This window comes from Schistocerca gregaria, chromosome X (assembly GCF_023897955.1).
Source record: "Schistocerca gregaria isolate iqSchGreg1 chromosome X, iqSchGreg1.2, whole genome shotgun sequence".
In the NCBI taxonomy this organism is placed as follows: Eukaryota; Metazoa; Arthropoda; class Insecta; order Orthoptera; family Acrididae; genus Schistocerca; species Schistocerca gregaria.
Window position 1 is genome coordinate 862,876,580 of NC_064931.1, and position 19,514 is coordinate 862,896,093.

General features: G+C 45.1%; 1 protein-coding gene across 3 annotated transcripts in view; it reads left to right on the forward strand.

Annotated features, from left to right (window-relative positions):
- The window catches only part of LOC126297632 (ER degradation-enhancing alpha-mannosidase-like protein 1), a 217,576-nt gene that overhangs the window by 168,666 nt on the left and 29,396 nt on the right, over nucleotides 1-19,514 (forward strand). For all 3 annotated transcript variants that reach the window (XR_007552558.1, XM_049988654.1, XM_049988655.1), the window contains exon 7: nucleotides 6,324-6,494. Coding sequence is in view for 2 of the 3 variants with exons in the window: in XM_049988654.1 (XP_049844611.1) it covers nucleotides 6,324-6,494 (171 nt within the window). In the remaining variant the exon portion in view is untranslated. The remainder of the gene's footprint in view (nucleotides 1-6,323; nucleotides 6,495-19,514) is intronic.

Consider the following 19,514-nt stretch of genomic DNA (forward strand, 5'->3'; position numbering starts at 1 on the left):
TTTTCTCACACCATTTTAGTTGTACTGACTATGAGGATGACCAATCTTGGTGTATCCTTCAGCAACCGACCACAGTTTTCAGATGCCTGGATTTTATCCCACTTCTAACTATCTGCCTTAAACTACTTTCATGCATAACTTCAACCATGGGCACAAGATCACAGACACTGGAGCTGACAGTTCTCCTTTTCTTATGTTATTTGAATTTCTAGTCAAACAAGAGACTGTTAAAATACTGTTTAGTCCCCTTGAACCCATAATCATAATCATTTACGGTTCTGTGAAATGACCAACATATTCTTTAAAATTTTAGGGAGAAGTTTTTAGTGTGTTACCGGGGTGACTGGATCATCCATGGTTATATATATTAAGGGGTATGAGATAATGTGACTGCATGGGTGGTAGTGAGTGAGGTTGGAAGAGTGTGTGTGCAATTTTATTTAAAGCTCACTGTTATTTATTTTATAACATTTTAGAGGTTTTAATTAAATTTGTTTCTACAGATTTTTTTTAGGGTGTTGATAACCTCGCCATTGAGCACCCATAACTCTCTCTCTCTCTCTCTCTCTCTCTCTCTCTCTCTCTCTCATTCCATTTTTGGGGTAACATCTAAAGCAGATTTGAAGTTATCCGGGGCCAGAAAAATCTAATGCAAATTGTGTGTGGTAAAAATTCGAGAAGTGTTTCAGAATCCAACTTTTAAAAAATGATTATATTGATTAATATGACTTGGTGTATTAATTCCTTGAAGTCAGGCGTAAGTAGTTATCCCTCATTCAGACCAACTGCTCAGTTCACGGAATCAGTGGAGGCAAGACCATCAGTCTTCACAAACACAGGAAGTCCTGACTTTGTTCTAAACAGTGTTCATTATTCAGGAACACGCATTTTGAATGAGTTTCCAGCAACTGTAAAACGTTTTAGCTACTAATAAATGACATTTTAAAAGAAGCATAATGTATTTATTGGTGGCATACTCCTTCCACTTCATTGATGAATTTCTTAGCAGAACCAACTGATGTAGGTATTATTAACTATGTCTCACATAAACACTATGTAACACCTGACTTTGGCACAGCTTCAGTAATGCGATCTATGTAAGTCAGCCTTTCAAATTGTTCTTGTTATTGAACATGGTTAACTGCAATAGCCTTTTTAATAACATGTAAACAAATAAATGTATTTAAAAGATTCCCCCCCCCCCCCCCACACACACACACACACACACACACACACACACACACACACACCCCTTTGACCAACGTCTCAATGTATGTGGAAGAAATGTTACTATATTAGTTTTTTTGTAAATATTAATTATGTATTTTTGTTTTATGACATATTCACACCCTTGATCTCATTATGGTTTTATGGAATGAACATTGTATCTCACAAGATCTGACCTTATAACTCAATGTTTACAGTAAAGTGTTTTTGTTATGGTTCATTAGAACGGTGATAGTTTCATACTGTTCATTCACACACGTCTGTATCCAGGGTTGCTAATGGACAGTAATGTGATGGTGCTAAAGCTGGAGAGAACTTATTAAAATGCCATTGCTGTTAGCTGTGTTTCCACTAGATGGCTGCCCAGAAGAGGAAAAAGTGATAGTGTTCAGTTTCTCATAGCCACATTGTGTACCAGTATCCAAGTTTAAATCTCAACCATCATGACATTGTTATGTGAATTCAAGACAGGTGTCACGAGTGACATATATCAGTTGTTTGATGTGGAGATGTTATGCCAGGCAGACTCCATAATAGTCTTCCAAAGGTATAGACTCTGTGCTGGCTCAGGATACAGGCCTCAGGTCTGGCAAAGAAATTACACACCCACACTATGATCATTTGTCACTGTCATTTACACTAATCGTTCACTCTTAAAACACAACTTTCTTCCAAAGGAAGAATGACCCTGTGTAGTTTCCAGTTAGTTTGGAAGAAAGAAATCAATAAGTTGGCATATTTTTAACATTTTCATTCAGTAATGTAATATGCTCCCCCATGAGCCGTGGACCTTATCAGTGGGGTGGCTTGTGTGCCTCAGCAATAGATAGCAAACATATGGTTCCTGAAGAGGGGCAGCAGCCCTTTCAGTAATTGTGGGGCAACAGTCTGGTCATTTGACTGATCTGGTCATGTAACATCAACCAAAATGGCCTTGCTATGCTGGTACTGTGAACAGCTGAAAGCAAGGGGAAGATGTAGCCATAATTTTTCCTGAGGGCATGCAGCTCTTGATAATGGCCAAATGATAATGGCATCCCCTTGGGTAAAATATTCTGAAGTCAAAGTAGTCCCCCATTCAGATCACTGGGCAGGGACTACTCAGGAGGATGTCGTCATCAGAAGAAAATAAACTGACAATTGGCAGATTTGAACATCGAATGTTGATCCCTAAATCAAGCAGGTAGGTTAGAAAATTTAAAAAGAAAAGTACATGGGTTGAAGTTATATGTAGTGGGAATTAGTGAAGTTTAGTGGCGGGAGGAACAGGACTTCTAGTCAGGTGAATTCAGGGCTATAAATACGAAGTCAGTCAGTGGTAACGCTGGAGTGGGTTTAATAATGAATAAGAAAATAGGAATGCGGGTAAGCTACTACGAACGGCACAGTGAATGCATTATCATAGCAGAGATAGGCATTAAACCCATGCCTACCATAGTAGTAAAAGTTTATATGCCAGCTAGCTCCACAGATGAAGAAATTGAGAAAATATATGATGAGATAAAAGAAATTATCCAGCTAGTTTAAAAGAGACAAAAATTTAATTGTGTTATAGTACTGGCATTAGATAGCAGGAAAAGGAAGAGATGGAAAAATAGTAGGTGAATGTGGACTGGGGAAAAGAAATGAAAGAGGAAGCCACCTGGTAGAATTTTGCACAGAGCATAATTTAATCATCATTAACACTGGGTTTAAGAATAGAGTATTGTATATGTGGAAGAGACCTGGAGACACTGAAAGGTTTCAGATTGATTATATAATCATACAACAGATATTTAGGAACCAGATTTTAAATTGTATGACACTCCGAGGGTCTGATTTGGAATTTGACCACTTTTTTTATATGAACTGTAGATTTAAACTGAAGAAATTGAGAAAAAGGTAGGAAATTAAGGAGATAAGATCTGAATAAGCTGAAAGAACCAGAGGTTGTTGAGAGTTTCATAGGAAGCATTAGGCATCAGTTGACTAGAACAGGGGAAAGGAATACAATAAATGATGACTGGGTAGCTTTAAGAGTTGAAATAATGAAGGCAGCAGAGGATCAGATACATAAAAAGACAAAGCCTAGTAGAAATCCTTGGATAACACAAGAGAAACTGATGAAATTATTTAATACAGAGATACTGAATTTAATTGATAAAAGGATAAGTTTTAAAAATAAAACAGGCAAAAGGGAATACAAATATTTAAAAAATGAAGTTGACAGGTAGTGCAAAATGGTTAGCAGGAATGGCTAGAGAACAAATGTGAGGATTTAGAAATGTATTTCACTGGGAAAAGATATACTACCTACAGGACAATTAAAGAGCCCTTAGGGGAAAAGAGAAGCAGCTGTATGAGTATCAAGAACTCTGATGGAAAACCAGTCCTAAGGAAAGAAGGGAAACCTAAAAGGTGGAAGGGGTACTGAGTGGTTATAATTAAACTTTCCTTATTTAACACTTTATAACACAGAAACTAATTACTGTAAAAGTACCAAATGTGGTAATATTAATGACCAGAGTATGGGGTGCATGATTCCCATGCATCACAGTGCCATCCAGTTCCAACTATGGCCACCAGGTACCATGATAAGTCATGGTGAATCATAGTCTCACACAACTGACCAGTTGCAGTGCACTTGTTGACGCGTCAACGTGAGGTAGGACAAAAGGATCAGGGCATTATTGGTGAAGCTCTGTTATCCAAACAACAGTAATGCTGCAGCTGCATCTAAAGAATGTCGCCAGCTGAAAGGATTACGGAAGGGTCCTCTTCCTCCACATGCTGTGCGGAGCGTGATGAAGTTTGAATCAACTGGAGAACTGGGTGTGACTCCGGGAAGAGGCCAACAACCAGTTGCACCTCATGTGGTTGATGAAATCGCTGTTGCTATGGCAGATGATGCCGCACACAATTCCCGATCATCAGGTAGTGCATGTGCTGTGTCGTGACAGTTGAGCATCCCGTGGTCCATTGAACAGAAGGTGCTTTGAACCATTCTCAAATGGTATCCGTACAAGATCCATATCGTACAGCAGCATGCACCACAGGATGCACGACGACATGCTGACTTTGCTCTCCACTTTCTCGCAAGGTTTGAAGTTGACAAGGGCTGGCCCTGGACCATCCTGTAGACACATGGGTCTTATTTTTCTCTGACGGGTGAGGTGAACACACAGAATTGCTGAATGTGGGGATCTTCATCTCCAGTCACTGTGCATGAAGTTCCTCTGTATGGTGAACATGTCACTGTATGGTGTGGCTTCATGGCTAATTTCATCATTGACCCAGTATTTTTTGAACAGGTTGGTGCTAAATGATCATTGATGTGCAATGTGACTCGTAACGTTACTACCATGTGCTTCGAAAGCATGTCATACCCACCCTACAAGAGAGACGCATTGAACTCTGTTGTTTTCATGCAGGATGGGGCCCCACCGCACATTGCTCATGAGGTTCACCTGTTTCTCTGCAACATATTTGGAAATGATAGAATCATCAGCCAACCGTTTCCAAATGCTTGGCTGCCAGTCACCTGATCTCACTCCCTGTGATTTCTGGTTCTGGGGCTACCAGAAGGACAGGGTTTACCAGAGGTACATTTGCACATATGATTATCTGAAGTGCAGCATATCAAGAGAGGTAGCCAGCATACCTATGGACATGCTTTGTTCTGTTGTGGAGAATGCAATCCTGCACTTTCAGACACTTGTGGACACTGATGGGTGCCATATTGAGCTCCTTTTGTAGCAGTAATGGTATTATGTACTGTGGCAACACATTAAGTGTTTCAATTGAATTAATTCTGCATTATTTCTCATCTCCATATCCGTGACATTAATTCTGTCAAGTTTGCTACTCGTACGATAATTGATTCCAGTGTTATAATGTGTTAAATAGGAAAAGTTTAATTATAACCATCCTGTACAATGCAATATCATCCTCGCTGATTTTGGCTGTGAAAGCATACTTACAATTTTTCCATCAATTGTTGTGTGGATTTATATGCTGCGAAAACCACACTTGACCACATCTGCTATTTTTACTTTGTATCTAAGGGTGATGCCACGTGTACTTCCTTAAACATCACATAAGCAATTTCTCTCTTCTTTCTTTCTTTCTTTCTTTCTTTCTTCCTTTCTTTCTTCATTTATTTTTCTGCTGTGTGTGCTAAATCAACCCTCATAATACATTTACTCTCATGGGTGGGTAGTTATTAAGGATCTGCCACAATTTGAAATAGGGGGGGGCTTTCAGAAGTACAAAATTGGCATCCATTATTTACAGCTTAAACTTGCTTCTGTGTGGGAGATAGTGCAGTATGCAGCCATAGAAAGAGTTGACAGCTTCCCTTGTGAATTTAGAGGTAGAGAAAAAAGTTACAAAAGCATTTGAAACAAATTTTTTTCAGCAACTTTTTTTTTTTTTTTACTCCACAAATTAAATTTTGGATAAACCTAGTTGCTAAATTTAAATGTAGATTAAGATTACAGTGAAGGCCGGTCATGTAAGTGGTCAATGTGCAGCTTACCGAGATGGGTAAATCAATTGACGTGTTCCAAGACATAATGGAATATTGTAAATGTGATCCAAGACACATACAGATAGAAAGAACTAGCACAAACCACTGAGTGAGATGGGAAAGTGGAAAGATACAGGACTCTTATTTGGAAGGATGGCTGTTTATTTCTCTGTCCAGCCATGTAGAGTTAGGCTTTCCACCATTTCTGTAATTTTCTTCAGGCAAATGCCAGACAGTTTTTAGTAAATGAACAATTTTTTCCCGTAATCTCCTTTCCTTCTTCAAGTGAACTGTACAAATAGCGCACTATGTCAGAGGTCAGTATGCCACAAATGACAAGACTCAGCATACTAGGAACATATGAAAGCTTCTTAATTTTGTATGAAATAATCAAATAATATTACTGTTTTTACCTGGTGTAAGACAAGCAAATGAACTAGGTCCACAATCCATTATGACATTTATAATTATGTGTACCAGCAAGCACAGAATTTTGTGAAACTAGATATAATCTCGATCCATTTTCATTGAGCCGAAAATGTCTGTATACAACAGTCTTAACGGAGACTTTTTGTTTTTTGATTTCCAGGTGTTATATGGTGATGTGGAAGAAGCCATATGTTCACATGCATTGTATTATGCCATTTGGAAATTATATGGCGTTCTTCCAGAACGATGGAACTGGCAGCGTATGTCTGCTGATATGGCATTTTATCCTTTACGACCTGAATTAGTTGAGTCCACGTACCTCCTCTACCAGGTAAATCCATGTTAAAATTGTTAACCTTGTGTCTCCAAAGAACATAGCTGTGTAACTGTATAATCCGAACAGATATACATGCTTCTAGTGTGACCTAAGCAGAGATGTACTCAAGCCTCTAGAAACAGAAATCTGTTATTTTGAAATGAAATGTATGTTAAGTACTTTAGTTTAATGAGTAGATACAATCCACTTTGTTCACCTGATCAGAAAAGAAAATATGTTGCCTCAGTCAAAGCCTTGCATATCTGAGCAAACGTAAAACAACTGGGTTTGTGCAGATGCCCCAGAGGTTGCTCCCCCCCCCCCCCCCCCCCTAATCATTGATTTGCACCAACCTACACACTCTTTGTCAATGAGGGTTTTGTAAAAAGGTATCTGCCACTCACACACCATGCAGTTATTTCAAGTTTCTTGCTCTCTTTATCAAACAATGTTCCGCTGTCACACTAAACTGTTTCTGAAGCATCCACAGAGTTCATGCTAATGAATGACAGGTAGTGCTGACCAGCCACCAGTTTGGAAAACCCATTGTACAACAAAAACAGATTTAGACACTAGTAAGCCCCATGAGGTGGCTGCCATTTGCTGTGTCCCAGGTTGGATGCTGTGTGGTAGCAAAAATCTCTCTTCCTCATTGTTAATGTGGTATTTCAGCAAATTGCTGTTAAAAACAGGTGTAAATTCCACTGTTGCGGTTTGTCTTAAGGCTATTTTGTACTGGTTAGCTACAACATTGTGAAGAATGAAAACAAACCTGTACCCAGGAAGACCAAGAAAAGCAAGGAAATAATACAGTGTTGCATAAATTGGGCAAAATATTCACACTCTGACAAGGAATTATGATAGTATGCAGTTACGACCTTCTGAAAGTACAACTTTTAAATTTTTGTGTGCTCCAGTTATTTGTCACTCATTCTGCCCCACTGTAGCTGCCTAATGCCTGAGTGCAAAGTACTTTATGGTGAAGTGACAACCGGAGTATTCCTATTCACGGGATTTTGAAGGAGAGGGAAGAAGAGGCGAAAGGTGCACACATGTGACCAACATTCAAGACTAAGTTATTCTTTGCAAAAATTAAATATGAGAAGGTAATATGTTAACCTCATGCACATATATGTTAAATATTGTTTTAACAATATTCTTGTATTGATTTTCTGCAGCTGTACTTCATTGTAATAGTCCAAGCTTTAAAATAAAATAAAAAATACTGCACAACACTGATGTTAATAATTCGCTATGCTACTATTTAATGACACATTAATTCATTTCATTCATTTAAATTAAGTTTGTGAATCACAACATAAAAATGTTCAAAGCAAAGAGATCTCTCCCCCCTGTGGGTTCGGGGGTAAGAATAGGCCCACGGTATTCCTGCCTGTCGTAAGAGGCGACTAAAAGGAGTCTCAAACGTTTTGGCCTTGTGAGATGGTCCCCTAACGGGTTTGACCTCCATCCTTCTAAATTTTCCGAAGAGCGAGCCGATTGGGGAAGGGCGCCTTACAAGGAGCTATGTGTCCATCAAGCATTACCATCTCTAGCCAGGTTTGTCGTCATCGCTTAGCAGTCCCGCTCACCTACCATCTCTTGGGCGTGGATTTGTTCTTGGGTGCGGTTTCTTGCAGTCTGCTATGCTGTGCCGCTTTATGCGCCAATGACGATATTGGACTACATCACCTGAAATCCAGCACGGTAGCCAGTCCGTTGTGGTGGGGCCGCCATGTACCCTGTTAGTTGTAGCCCCCTGACTACACAGGGATCGCTCTGCTGATGCCAGCGCTGTTAACTCCCCACGTATGCCAAGGAGTAGATGCCTATCTCCTTGGGGCATTGGGACTCCCGGCAATGGCCATCCTGCCAGGTGGTCGTTGCTGAGGCTGGGTGGCGCCCGTGGGGAGGGCCCTTGGTCGGAGTAGGTGGCATCAGGGCGGATGACCCGCAATGAAGCGTGGTACATCATCTCTTGCTGGTGGCCAGCCGCCAGCAGTCTCTAAGCGTCCCAGGGCTCAATACAACGCAACTACATATGACCCCAAATCGTTCCCCTCCCTGGCTACACCATGGGAGGAACGAAAGACTAAGGATGCCAGCGAACCATACTCGCCCCGCTACCTGGTGTGTACGAGAGCTGATGGTGAATCCTTTACATCCATGAAGCCTCAGTTCTTCGTCGAGCACTTAGAGGACAAGTTCGGGGAGGTGGAGGGCTTGTCCAAAATGCGCTCGGGCTCGGTTTTGATCAAATCGGCGTCCTCCGCCCAGTCCCGCCGGTTACTCGATTGTAACAAGCTCGGGGATGTTCCGGTTACAATCACGCCCCATAAGAGTCTTAATATGGTCCAGGGCATAATATTCCATCGGGACCTTCTATTGCAGTCCGATGACTAGCTTCGCGCCAATTTAGAGCGGCGAGGTGTTCACTTCGTCCGGCGCGTACATCGTGGTCCAAGGGATAAGCAGGTTGCCACCGGTGCCTTCATCTTGGCCTTCGAGGGTGATACTTTACCTGAGAAGGTCAAGGTGATGGTCTATCGTTGTGACGTCAAGCCATATATCCCTCCCCCGATGCGGTGCTTTAAGTGCTGGAAGTTCGGGCATATGTCTTCCCGCTGTACTTCCGGCCTCACATGTCGAGATTGTGGACGCCCATCACATCCCGATACTCCATGTGCTCTGCCTCCCATCTGTGTAAACTGCGGAGAGCACCACTCACCTTGCTCGCCGGACTGCAGGATCTACCAGAAAGAGCGCAAAATCATGGAGTATAAGACCCTGGACCGCCTGACATACACTGAGGCCAGGCAGAAGTTCGAACGCCTCCATCCTGTTCGAATGCCTGCCTCTTACGCCGCGGCTACTACTGTTATGGCCCCATTAGCTCTCCCTCAGACTGCCACCTCTCAGAGCCGGAATGCTACACCTGCCCCCTTGATGGTGGGGGGCACTTCACTCCCTGCTGCTCCTGCACTACCTGCCTCAGGAGCAGCAACCCCCCAACCATCGGGGACATCAGTCCCCACTTCTAAGCTGGGGAAGCCTCAAACTTCCCCTGCTCGAATAGCACGGAAAGGGTCCCTTGGATCCCTTCCTTCCCAGGTTTCCGCCTCTGGGAAGGGTGACGTCAGCCAATGGAAGAAAAGCAGACCAGCGGCTGATCGCAGGGCTTCCCGCTCCTCCTCCGTCCCGGAGACTGACTCGCTGGAGCCCTCCCAGCCAATGAAACCCAAGGACCAGAGAGACAAGACGAAGAAGAAGACCTCTAAGGCCAAGGACCACGCGGTGGCATCCACCCCACTGCTCCCTACAGGCTCTGCGTCCGGGGATAAGGTGGAGATCCGGGCGTCCGCTGAGGACCTGGATCTCGCCGGACCCTCAGACGCCATGGAAGCAGATTGTACTGGTCCTCCATCGGTGGCAGCAGGTGACCCAGTGGCGTGATCTGCCTCCTCGGCCCCTTCACGCCTTTTTCGGACATGGACAAAGCAATACTCCAGTGGAACTGCAGCGCTTTTTTCCACCACCTTGCTGAGCTTCGCCAACTCATCAGCAGTCACCCTTTCCTCTGCATTGCCCTACAGGAAACTTGGTTTCCGGTAATGCGGACCCCTGCCCTACGTGGGTATCGGGGTTATTACAAGAACCGGGCAGCTTATGAGAGGGTATCTGGTGGAGTCTGCGTCTACATCCTTAACTCTGTCTACAGCGAATGTGTACCTCTTCACACACCTTTAGAGGCTGTCGCTGTAAGGATGTGGACGCCTCAGCCTATTACTGTCTGCAGTTTGTATCTTCCGCCAGATGGTGATGTCTCGCGTCATGTGTTGGCTGCATTGATAGCACAACTGCCTCCTCCTTTTGTGTTACTGGGCGACTTTAACGCCCATAACCCCCTGTGGGGTAGCGCCGCGATTACTGGCCAGGGTAGAGATGTCGAGACTCTTCTCTCGCAGCTTGACCTCTGCCTCTTAAACACGGGAGAGCCGACACATTTCAGCGTCGTCCATGGCACATTTTCGGCCATCGACCTTTCTATCTGCAGCCCTGGACTTTCACCATCCATCCACTGGAGTGTCCATGACGACTTATGTGGTAGTGACCATTTCCCCATCTTTCTGTCACTACCACAGCGTCACTCTTCTGAACGCCCCTCCAGATGGGCTCTGAATAAGGCTGATTGGGGCTTGTTCTCCTCTCTCGCCACTATCGCACCTCCTTCCCCTGACACCATTGATGCGGTGGTTCAGTCGGTCACCACCGGCATCGTTTCTGCGGCGGCATCTGCGATTCCCTGTTCATCTGGGTCCCCTCGGAGGAGGACTGTGCCTTGGTGGGCGCCCGAGATCGCAGAGGCGATTAGAGATCGCCGGCGGGCTCTTCAACGCCATAAGCGGCACCCGTCCTTGGAGAACCTCATCGTTTTTAAACAGCTCCGTGCCCATGCCCGATGCCAACGGAAGCAGGAGTGCTGGGAACAGTATGTTTCCACCATTGGCGTCCGTACCTCTGCATCGCAGGTTTGGGCTAAGATTAGGCGACTCCATGGCTATCGGCCGCCTGTCTCTGTCCCTGGGCTTTCGCTGAATGGAGTGGTGTGTACTGACTCCGACACGATTGCGGACCGGTTAGCAGCGCATTTTGCTCAGTGTTCCGCATCTACGAATTACCCACTGGCCTTCCGCTCCCGGAAAGAGCGGTTGGAAAGTTGGAGGCTTTCCTTTCACACGCGCCACGCGGAGTCGTACAATGCTCCTTTCAGCGACTGGGAATTCCAGAGTGCCCTATCTGCTTGCCCTGATACGGCTCCTGGGCCAGACCGCATCCACAGCCAGATGCTGAAACACCTCTCTGTGAATTGCAAGCGACGCCTCCTAGATGTTTTCAACCGCATCTGGGTTGAGGGTGTGTTCCCGTCTCAATGGCGAGAAAGCATCGTCCTCCCCGTGTTGAAACCTGGCAAGAACCCGCTGGAGGTGGACAGCTACCGCCCCATAAGCCTCACCAACGTTCTTTGCAAGTTGCTGGAACGTATGGTGAGCCGGAGGTTGAGTTGGCTCCTCGAGTCTGAGGCCTTCTGGCTCCGTCTCAGGGTGGGTTCCGCAAAGGCCGCTCTGCCGTCGATAATCTGGTCTCCCTAGAGTCTGCCGTCCATACAGCCTTTGCACGCCGCCAACATCTGGTTGCCGTCTTCTTCGACATGCGGAAGGCGTACGATACGACTTGGCGATATCACATCCTGGCCACACTTCCTGGGTGGGGTCTTAGGGGCCCGCTCCCGATTTTTATTCAGAATTTTCTGTCGTCTCGTTCCTTCCGCGTGCAAGTTGCTGCGTCCCATAGTTCCTCCCGGGTCCAGGAGAACGGGGTCCCACAGGGGTCTGTCCTCAGTGTCTCCCTGTTTTTAATTGCGATCAATGGGCTCGCTGAGGCGGTGGGATCGTCCGTCGCAGCTTCGTTGTATGCAGACGACTTCTGCCTCTACTACAGCTCCGCTGGCATTGCAGTTGCTCAACGCCAGCTGCAGGGCGCTATCCGCAAGGCGCAGTCGTGGGCTGTAGCGCACGGCTTCCAGTTTTCGGCCGCTAAGACCTGCGTTGTGCATTTCTGCCGGCGTCGCACGGTTCACCCTGAGCCACGCCTTTACCTTGACGGTGAACCTCTTGCTGTGGTAGAGACGCATCGGTTCTTGGGACTGGTATTTGATGCCCGGCTGACTTGGCTGCCTCATATTAGGCAGCTTAAACAAACATGCTGGCGGCATTTAAACGCTCTCCGTTGCCTTAGCCACACTGGATGGGGTGCCGATCGGTCCACCCTTCTCCGGCTGTATCAAGCGCTGATCCAGTCCCGCCTTGATTATGGGTGTGTGGCTTATGGTTCGGCGTCGCCATCAGCGTTGCAATTGCTGGATCCCATCCATCACTGCGGGATCCGACTCGCCACAGGAGCATTTCGGACAAGCCCTGTTGACAGCTTACTTGTGGAGGCTGGTGTTCCTCCATTGCGGATCCGGCGCGACCGACTTCTGGCCGCTTATGCTGCCCACGTTTGTAGCTTGCCAGGGCATCCCAACTACCGTCTCCTGTTCCCGCACTCGATCGTCCATCTTCCAGACAGGCGGCCCCGGTCAGGGTGTACGATCGCGGTTCGCATCCGGGCTCTACTGTGTGGGATTGAGTTTTTTCCTCTCCCGCCTGTTTTCCGGGCCAATTTCCGTCTGCCCCCTTGGTGTGTGCGCCGACCATGCATTCGGCTGGATTTGGCACAGGGTCCGAAAGACTCGGTCCCTCCTCCGGCCCTCCGCCGCCGCTTTGTTGCTCTCCTTGCCGAGTTTCCCGGATCTGCCGTGACCTATACCGACAGTTCGATGGTCTCTGGTCGCACTGGTTACGCTCTTACTCTAGAGGATCATTGTGAGCAACGGTCGCTGGCACCCGGGAACAGTGTATACACTGCCGAGTTGGTTGCCATCTATCGCGCCCTAGAGTATATCCGCTCCCGCTCAGGTGAGTCCTTTGTCATCTGTAGTGACTCCCTGAGTGGTTTACGAGCTCTTGACCAGTGCTTTCCTCGTTCCCGTCTGGTGATGGCCATCCACGAGTCGCTCCATGCTCTTGCCCGTTGCGGCCGCTCCGTGGTCTTTGTTTGGACCCCAGGTCATGTCGGCATCCCGGGCAATGAGCGGGTTGACACGCTGGCTAAACAGGCAGTGAGTTCACCGGCTCTGGAACTCGGCCTTATGGAGTGTGATCTCCTGTCGCTTTTGCGCCAGAAAGTGCTTGGTGCCTGGGGTGACGAGTGGCGCACCCTGCCCACGCCCAACAAACTTCGGGCGGTGAAGGAGACGACCAGTGTGTGGCGCTCCTCCATGCGGGCCTCTCGGAAGGACTCTGTCGTCCTCTGCCGGCTGCGCGTTGGCCACACGTGGCTGACACACGGCCATTTGTTGCGCCGGGAGGACCCACCGCTATGTCGCTGCGGGGCAGCTCTGACGGTGGTCCACATTTTGGTGGACTGCCCGCTTTTAACAGGACTCAGGCAGACGTTTGCGCTGCCTGATACCCTCCCTGCCCTTTTATGTGATGACGATGCTATGGCGGACCTCGTGTTGAGTTTTATTCGGGCAGGGGGTTTTTATCGTATGATTTGAGTGTTTGTCCTTTTATTTCCTGTATTGACTTGGGCCTTTGGCCTGTGGTTTTAAACTGTGGGTTTTAATGTCATTTGGTGGTTGGCTTTTCCTTATTTTCATGGTCGGCCAACCACCTTCACACTCGGTGCGATTTTAGTTCCGTTTGTCTGGTCTTTGTCTGCCTTTCTTGTATTGTGTCGTCCCTTCTCTCAGGTCTCCGTTTTTAACGACTGACAGTTTTTATTTCGTGTGATTTTATCGTGGAACAAGGGACCGATGACCTTAGCAGTCTGGTCCCTTCAATCCCACACCCAACCAACCAACCAAAGAGATCTCTGGCACATGCTGCAGGATAGAAATCATGCACTTTGACACAATGAACAATGCATGTTACCAATGTCAAAACAGTACAATACTTCTCACTCGGGCATTAGGCAGCTGCAGTGGGGGTGGAGTGAGGGGGCAAACATCCATTGCATGTTCAGGTTTAAAAGTTGCACTTTCAGTAGATTGTAAATGTGTACTATCAGAATTACAGCCAACATTTTCGCACATGATTGATAGCTGGAGCCAATATCTTTAAAGTGTGCTTCCCCCCCTTGAAATATGGAAATATGAGAATAGGTTGGTGAGGTTTGCTTGTGACAGTCAGCCGTCATCAACCCAAGTACAAACAGTAAACAAGTGTGAGCTTATCAATGTTCATTACAGAAAAAACTTTTATGAGAAGAATAAAATTACATCAACTTCTCAAAACACCATGTTCTGAAACTGATCACAGAAATAGTATAATATTCACCAAAGTCACCAGTGTGCACAGTGAGTGAGGGAAAAGCACAGAGTTGCACTTTCCATCTTAAAAACCGGCAGGCAGCTAGAGCATCAAAATCACCTGGGAAGAAACATCACAAGAACACTGTACGTATCCCGAATGCCTAGGATCCCAAATTCCTACTGACACGAATAAATAAATAAATAAATACCAGTGTGCACCACTGTGCAACTAGTCTCATTGGAATGAATTTGTAAGGTATTCATAGATCAAAGACATACGAGACTGGCCAAGCAAGTGAACTAACAGCTACAACACATTTATCTAGTATGTTGTGCCAATATACAAGGGATTATCATGTCAAATAGAGAGAAAAGTGAAATTAATTTTATATTTGTTTGTAGCTGCATGTCTTCTGTTCTAGTACACATTGAAATCTCAATGCCACAATACCGTAGCACACTGGTAGAAGAGGCAAAACACTACAGTGCACCCAATTGAAGAGTGGAGTATCCTGCAGTAATTCACTGTGCCATTTTGTTTTGACTTCTATTGTGGTGTGCTGCAATTTTGTGTCATGAGGCTTTCAGTATGTATCAGTATTGCAGACAAGTGCAAACAAACAAACAAACAAATTATTTGAGTAATTCTTTCTCCCCCCCCCCCTTCTCACTGCCCGCCTTACCTTCAGTGAACAGACAGATTTATCAGTCCAATATTTTATGATACAGTAAATTTTAGATAAATATCTTACATTTTTTTAATGAAGAATATGGTTGCATCTCCGTCCTGCCCCCCATTGTATATTTCACCCCTTCCTTTTCGCCCCTCTATCAGTAATTTGCAGAATGTTGTGGTAATTGTTAGTATTATTTTATCTTTCATAAAATGAATGTTCGTAGGAGCAATTCTACCTCACACATTTACTGCAGATAATTGTTGACAAATGTTGCTGCTCACCATGTTATTTTACCTCATTTATGGACTGCTGTTGTAGTATATTGATGTTCTTTCAACAACTTTCAAGATTTACATTCCTACATATTATAATGTTATATGGAAGTCATTGTAGATGAGTTAGGTACACATTTCCATATGTCCCATTTGTTCAGTACATACACTGGTCAGCTGGAACATTACGACCACCTACCTAATAGCCAGTTTGTCCACCTTTGGCACCGATAACGCTGGCAATGCATTGTGGCATGGAAACAGTGAGGCCTTGATAGATCACTGGAGGGAGTTGGTACCACGTCTGCACACTTGAGTCATCTATTTCCCACAAATTCCGGAGAGGGGGTAGATGGGCCCTGATGCCACTTTCAATCACAGCCCAGATGTGTTTGATAGAATTCAGACCTAACAAGTTGGAGGACCAGCTCATCAATTGGAACTCACCACTGTATTCCTCAAATGACTGGTTCATTATCTTGTTGAGAAATGCCACTGCTGGCGGGAAACGTGATTGTCATGAAAGGGTGTAAGTTTCTGCAACCTGTGCACAATACTCCTTGGCCATCAAGATGCCTTGCAGGAGCTCCAGTGGACCCATGAATGCCCACGTGAATCTTCTTTAGAATGTAATGAAGCCACTGCCACCTTCTCTCCGTCCCGCAGTACAGCTGTCAAGGAGCTGTTCATCTGGAAGGGATTTGTGCCCTCCATTAACATGATAAAGATGGTATCAGGATTCATCAGACCGTGCAATGCTTTGCCACCACGCCAATGTCTGGTGCTGATGGTCGTGTGCCCATTTCAGTCGTAGTTGCCGATGTTGTGGTGTTAACATTGGCACATTCGTGGGTCGTCGGCTGTGGAGGCCCATTGCTAGGAATGTTCGCTGCACAGTGTGTTCCCACACACTTAAACTCTGCCCAGTGTTAGTCTGATCTTAGTTCTGTCACAGTTCACTGCCTATCCTGTTTTACCAGTCTGCCCAGCATACAGTGCCAAACATCTGTAATGAGGGGTGGCTGCCTAACCCCATGACATCTAGACATGTTTTCACTAGGTTGCACATGTGTTGAAGACACTCACCACAACACTCTTCGAACACCCAACAAGTCACGCAGTTTCAGAAATTCTCGTGCTGAGCCCCTGGGCCGTCACACTCTGCCCTCAGTCATAGTCAGATAGATCACACACCCTCCCCATTCTACACACTGATATTACACGCACTGTGTGTGTGTGTGTGTGTGTGTGTGTGTGTGTGTGTGTGTGTGTGTGTGTGTGACTAGCAGTCATTTCTCACCAGGTGGTGCTGCTGTCGCAAGGACAGGTTTATATCGATAATAGGTCGGTGGTCGTAATGATCTGGCTGATCAGTGTATTACTTAGTTTTATTAATGTACGTTGTGATTTTTTTTGACATGTCTAATATTGTGTAATGTTCTTATTTTAGCATAGTTTTTAAATTCTGTGTTTCGATGTGAAGAACATAAGTTGTTACTTTAACAAGCTGACAAAGAATTTTTGTTAAAGCACAGTTGTGTATCTTTGTTATGTCTGTGACATAGGATGTAAAGACATTGTAGCTGCTAGTTTTGGTCTGCTTGACATGCCACATGTCCCAGACATATAAAACTCCATCTGGTACCAATAACACTGATCAACAAAACTGCTCCAAATTATCCAGTGGAAACGAAACTATGTAAGTGGATGCAGATTGGTAACAGGGAACTTAATGTATCACAATTTTTGTCTTTATCTTTTACAGTGATGGGACCTGTAGAAAAGCTGTCACCATTTTACACATGGAAGGTTTGGATTGTAGGAGGTACACTGAAATCTGTTTGACGTTTTAGAAAAGATAAGCTTCTGGTCGGAGAATCTAGGTTGCATTAAGTAATGCAGATCAAAAACGAAAACTGCTTGGCAGTGACCCAATTGGGATTGAATTGCACGACATTGTAATCTCTAGCAGGGTGTTGTTTCTTGCAGAGACTTGATGTTAGTGAATATAAGTGTTAAAGGATGAGTGGGAAGGGGATGGTTTGGTACATGTAAGGCACAGTATGAAGAGTGTCAATAATGAAAATGCATTTGTATTAACCAGCTCTTCAGCATTACTAGAAGTGAGAATCTGTGTCCTTAGCTCAGCACAATTAAGTGCCTTTTGTGTGGATACCGCATCATTTCCTGCCATTCATGTCTCAAAAGGAGTCAACTTAAGCATGAAGATGGATATTGTTGTTGTGCCCCACAAGTCTCCATGAAGTGCACAGGCAATCATGCTCTCTTGGAGTTGTGACTGCCTAGCATTCATTTATTTTTTAAAAAGTTGTAAGAAATTAAGATCTCGACACAAAACCTGTCTTAAAGAGAGGAAAATTTTTTTCCAAAAAATGACTCATTTGTAACAACATATGCATAACAACCAGAGGCAGTGAAGAAGTGGCTGTATCCCAACTAGCAACACCATTCCTGTACGGACTGCCCAAAATAAATAAGGAACAGGCCTCTGCAGCCAATACTTGACACCATTAATTCACACAATTACAGACAGCCAAATATCTGGCAACACTTCTTGCACCACCTGTGGAGCACTGTAGTCAAGGACATAAAACTACGAGATAATGTGCTAAGAAGTTTTGACATTACCTCACTAGTCTGCATAACTCCTTAGTACTGCTGTCTCAATGTAGTGAAACAGGCATTGACAACTGCATGCTTCAGTTGCAACAGTGTGTTCTATTAACAGATGGACGGAGGGCCACGGTACGCACGTAGGCTCCAGGGATTGCAAATCTCTACCTGGAACACTTTGAGAGGTGATGGCCCTTCAAACTGTTTGCCAAAGACACAAGCACTTCTGCTATGTTGACTGTACTTTGTGGTACAGCAGCATTTCAGACAGGCACTGGAAGCATTTATGGATCACCTTAACAGCATCTATCAAAACACTGCTTTCGCTTAAAATAGAGGAGAATGGTTGTCCCCCTGTCTTGGCCACACTAATAAAGAATAAGACAGATAATGCACGAGACCCTCCAGTATGTAGGAGGAGGACCCACACAGACCTGTACTTGCAAGCACGTGCAAAAATGGGTACAGCGAAGCACACAGTAGCAGGGCGTTCAAGAAGAGTAAAGATGCAGCAAACCAGGAAGAGGAGGAAGACACAGGACTCGCTTTCCTTCCATACTCGGGACTGCTTTCAGCCAAAATTGCAAGGCAACTTGAAAAATCCATCATAAAACTGTTTTCCACCTACCACCGAAGACATAAGAATGGCTCCACTCTGCGAAAGACCCATTTAACCTGAACGTACCGGAGATTTACAGCATTGCCTGCGAGTGTGCCAACAAAATGCTATGAGGAGCTTATCAGGCATCTGCAACAGGTACATCAGAGAAACTGGCAATAGCAGAGCACAGTGTCAAGGAAGACCACACCTTTGACTCTGAGAACACCAAGTATGGTAAGCTTTGAAGAATACCGACTGAGTGCAGTGTGGAATTCCATGTGAGTGGCAACACAATGAGAGCACACCCAGCACCGTCCATCTCACAAGACACAGCTGGAATGCCCAGACTGAGATGCAAACGTGAACTGCTACCCCACCACAGCAACCTCAAGAATTGAAGAGCAAAAAAGTTCGTCTGATCTGTGCCCGTCCGATCGTGCTGCACTGGTCTTGTTTGACAAATTTGATGACATTTAAAATATGGAAAGCATGGAGTGTTATTGTATTCCCATATCTATAGAAAGCCAGAGGCAAAAATAAAATAAAAAATCACTCTAAAGATGGCTCCCTTTTTACTGTGGAATGTAATTTGAGTTAAGATACCTGAGCAAGAGCTTTGACTTCACTTTGAAATGACGTGCTCAAATTTTATAAGAATGTGAAACAGTGAAAGGTGGGGTACCCATTTGTGTAGACATGTGTGCTACTCAATGTTTCTTCCCCTCAACACTCACAGTTAACTTCAACAGTGCAATGTTCCATAAGGTGACAATTTCTATGTAGATGCACTTACTTTTGTTCTGGAAATGTTGGCTTCTTTTTCTGCTTTTATTTGCTTCAACAAACACTCTCTCTCTCTCTCTCTCTCTCTCTCTCTCTCTCTCTCTCTCTCTCTCTCTCTCTCTCTCTCTCTCTCTTTGGAGTCCACTGATG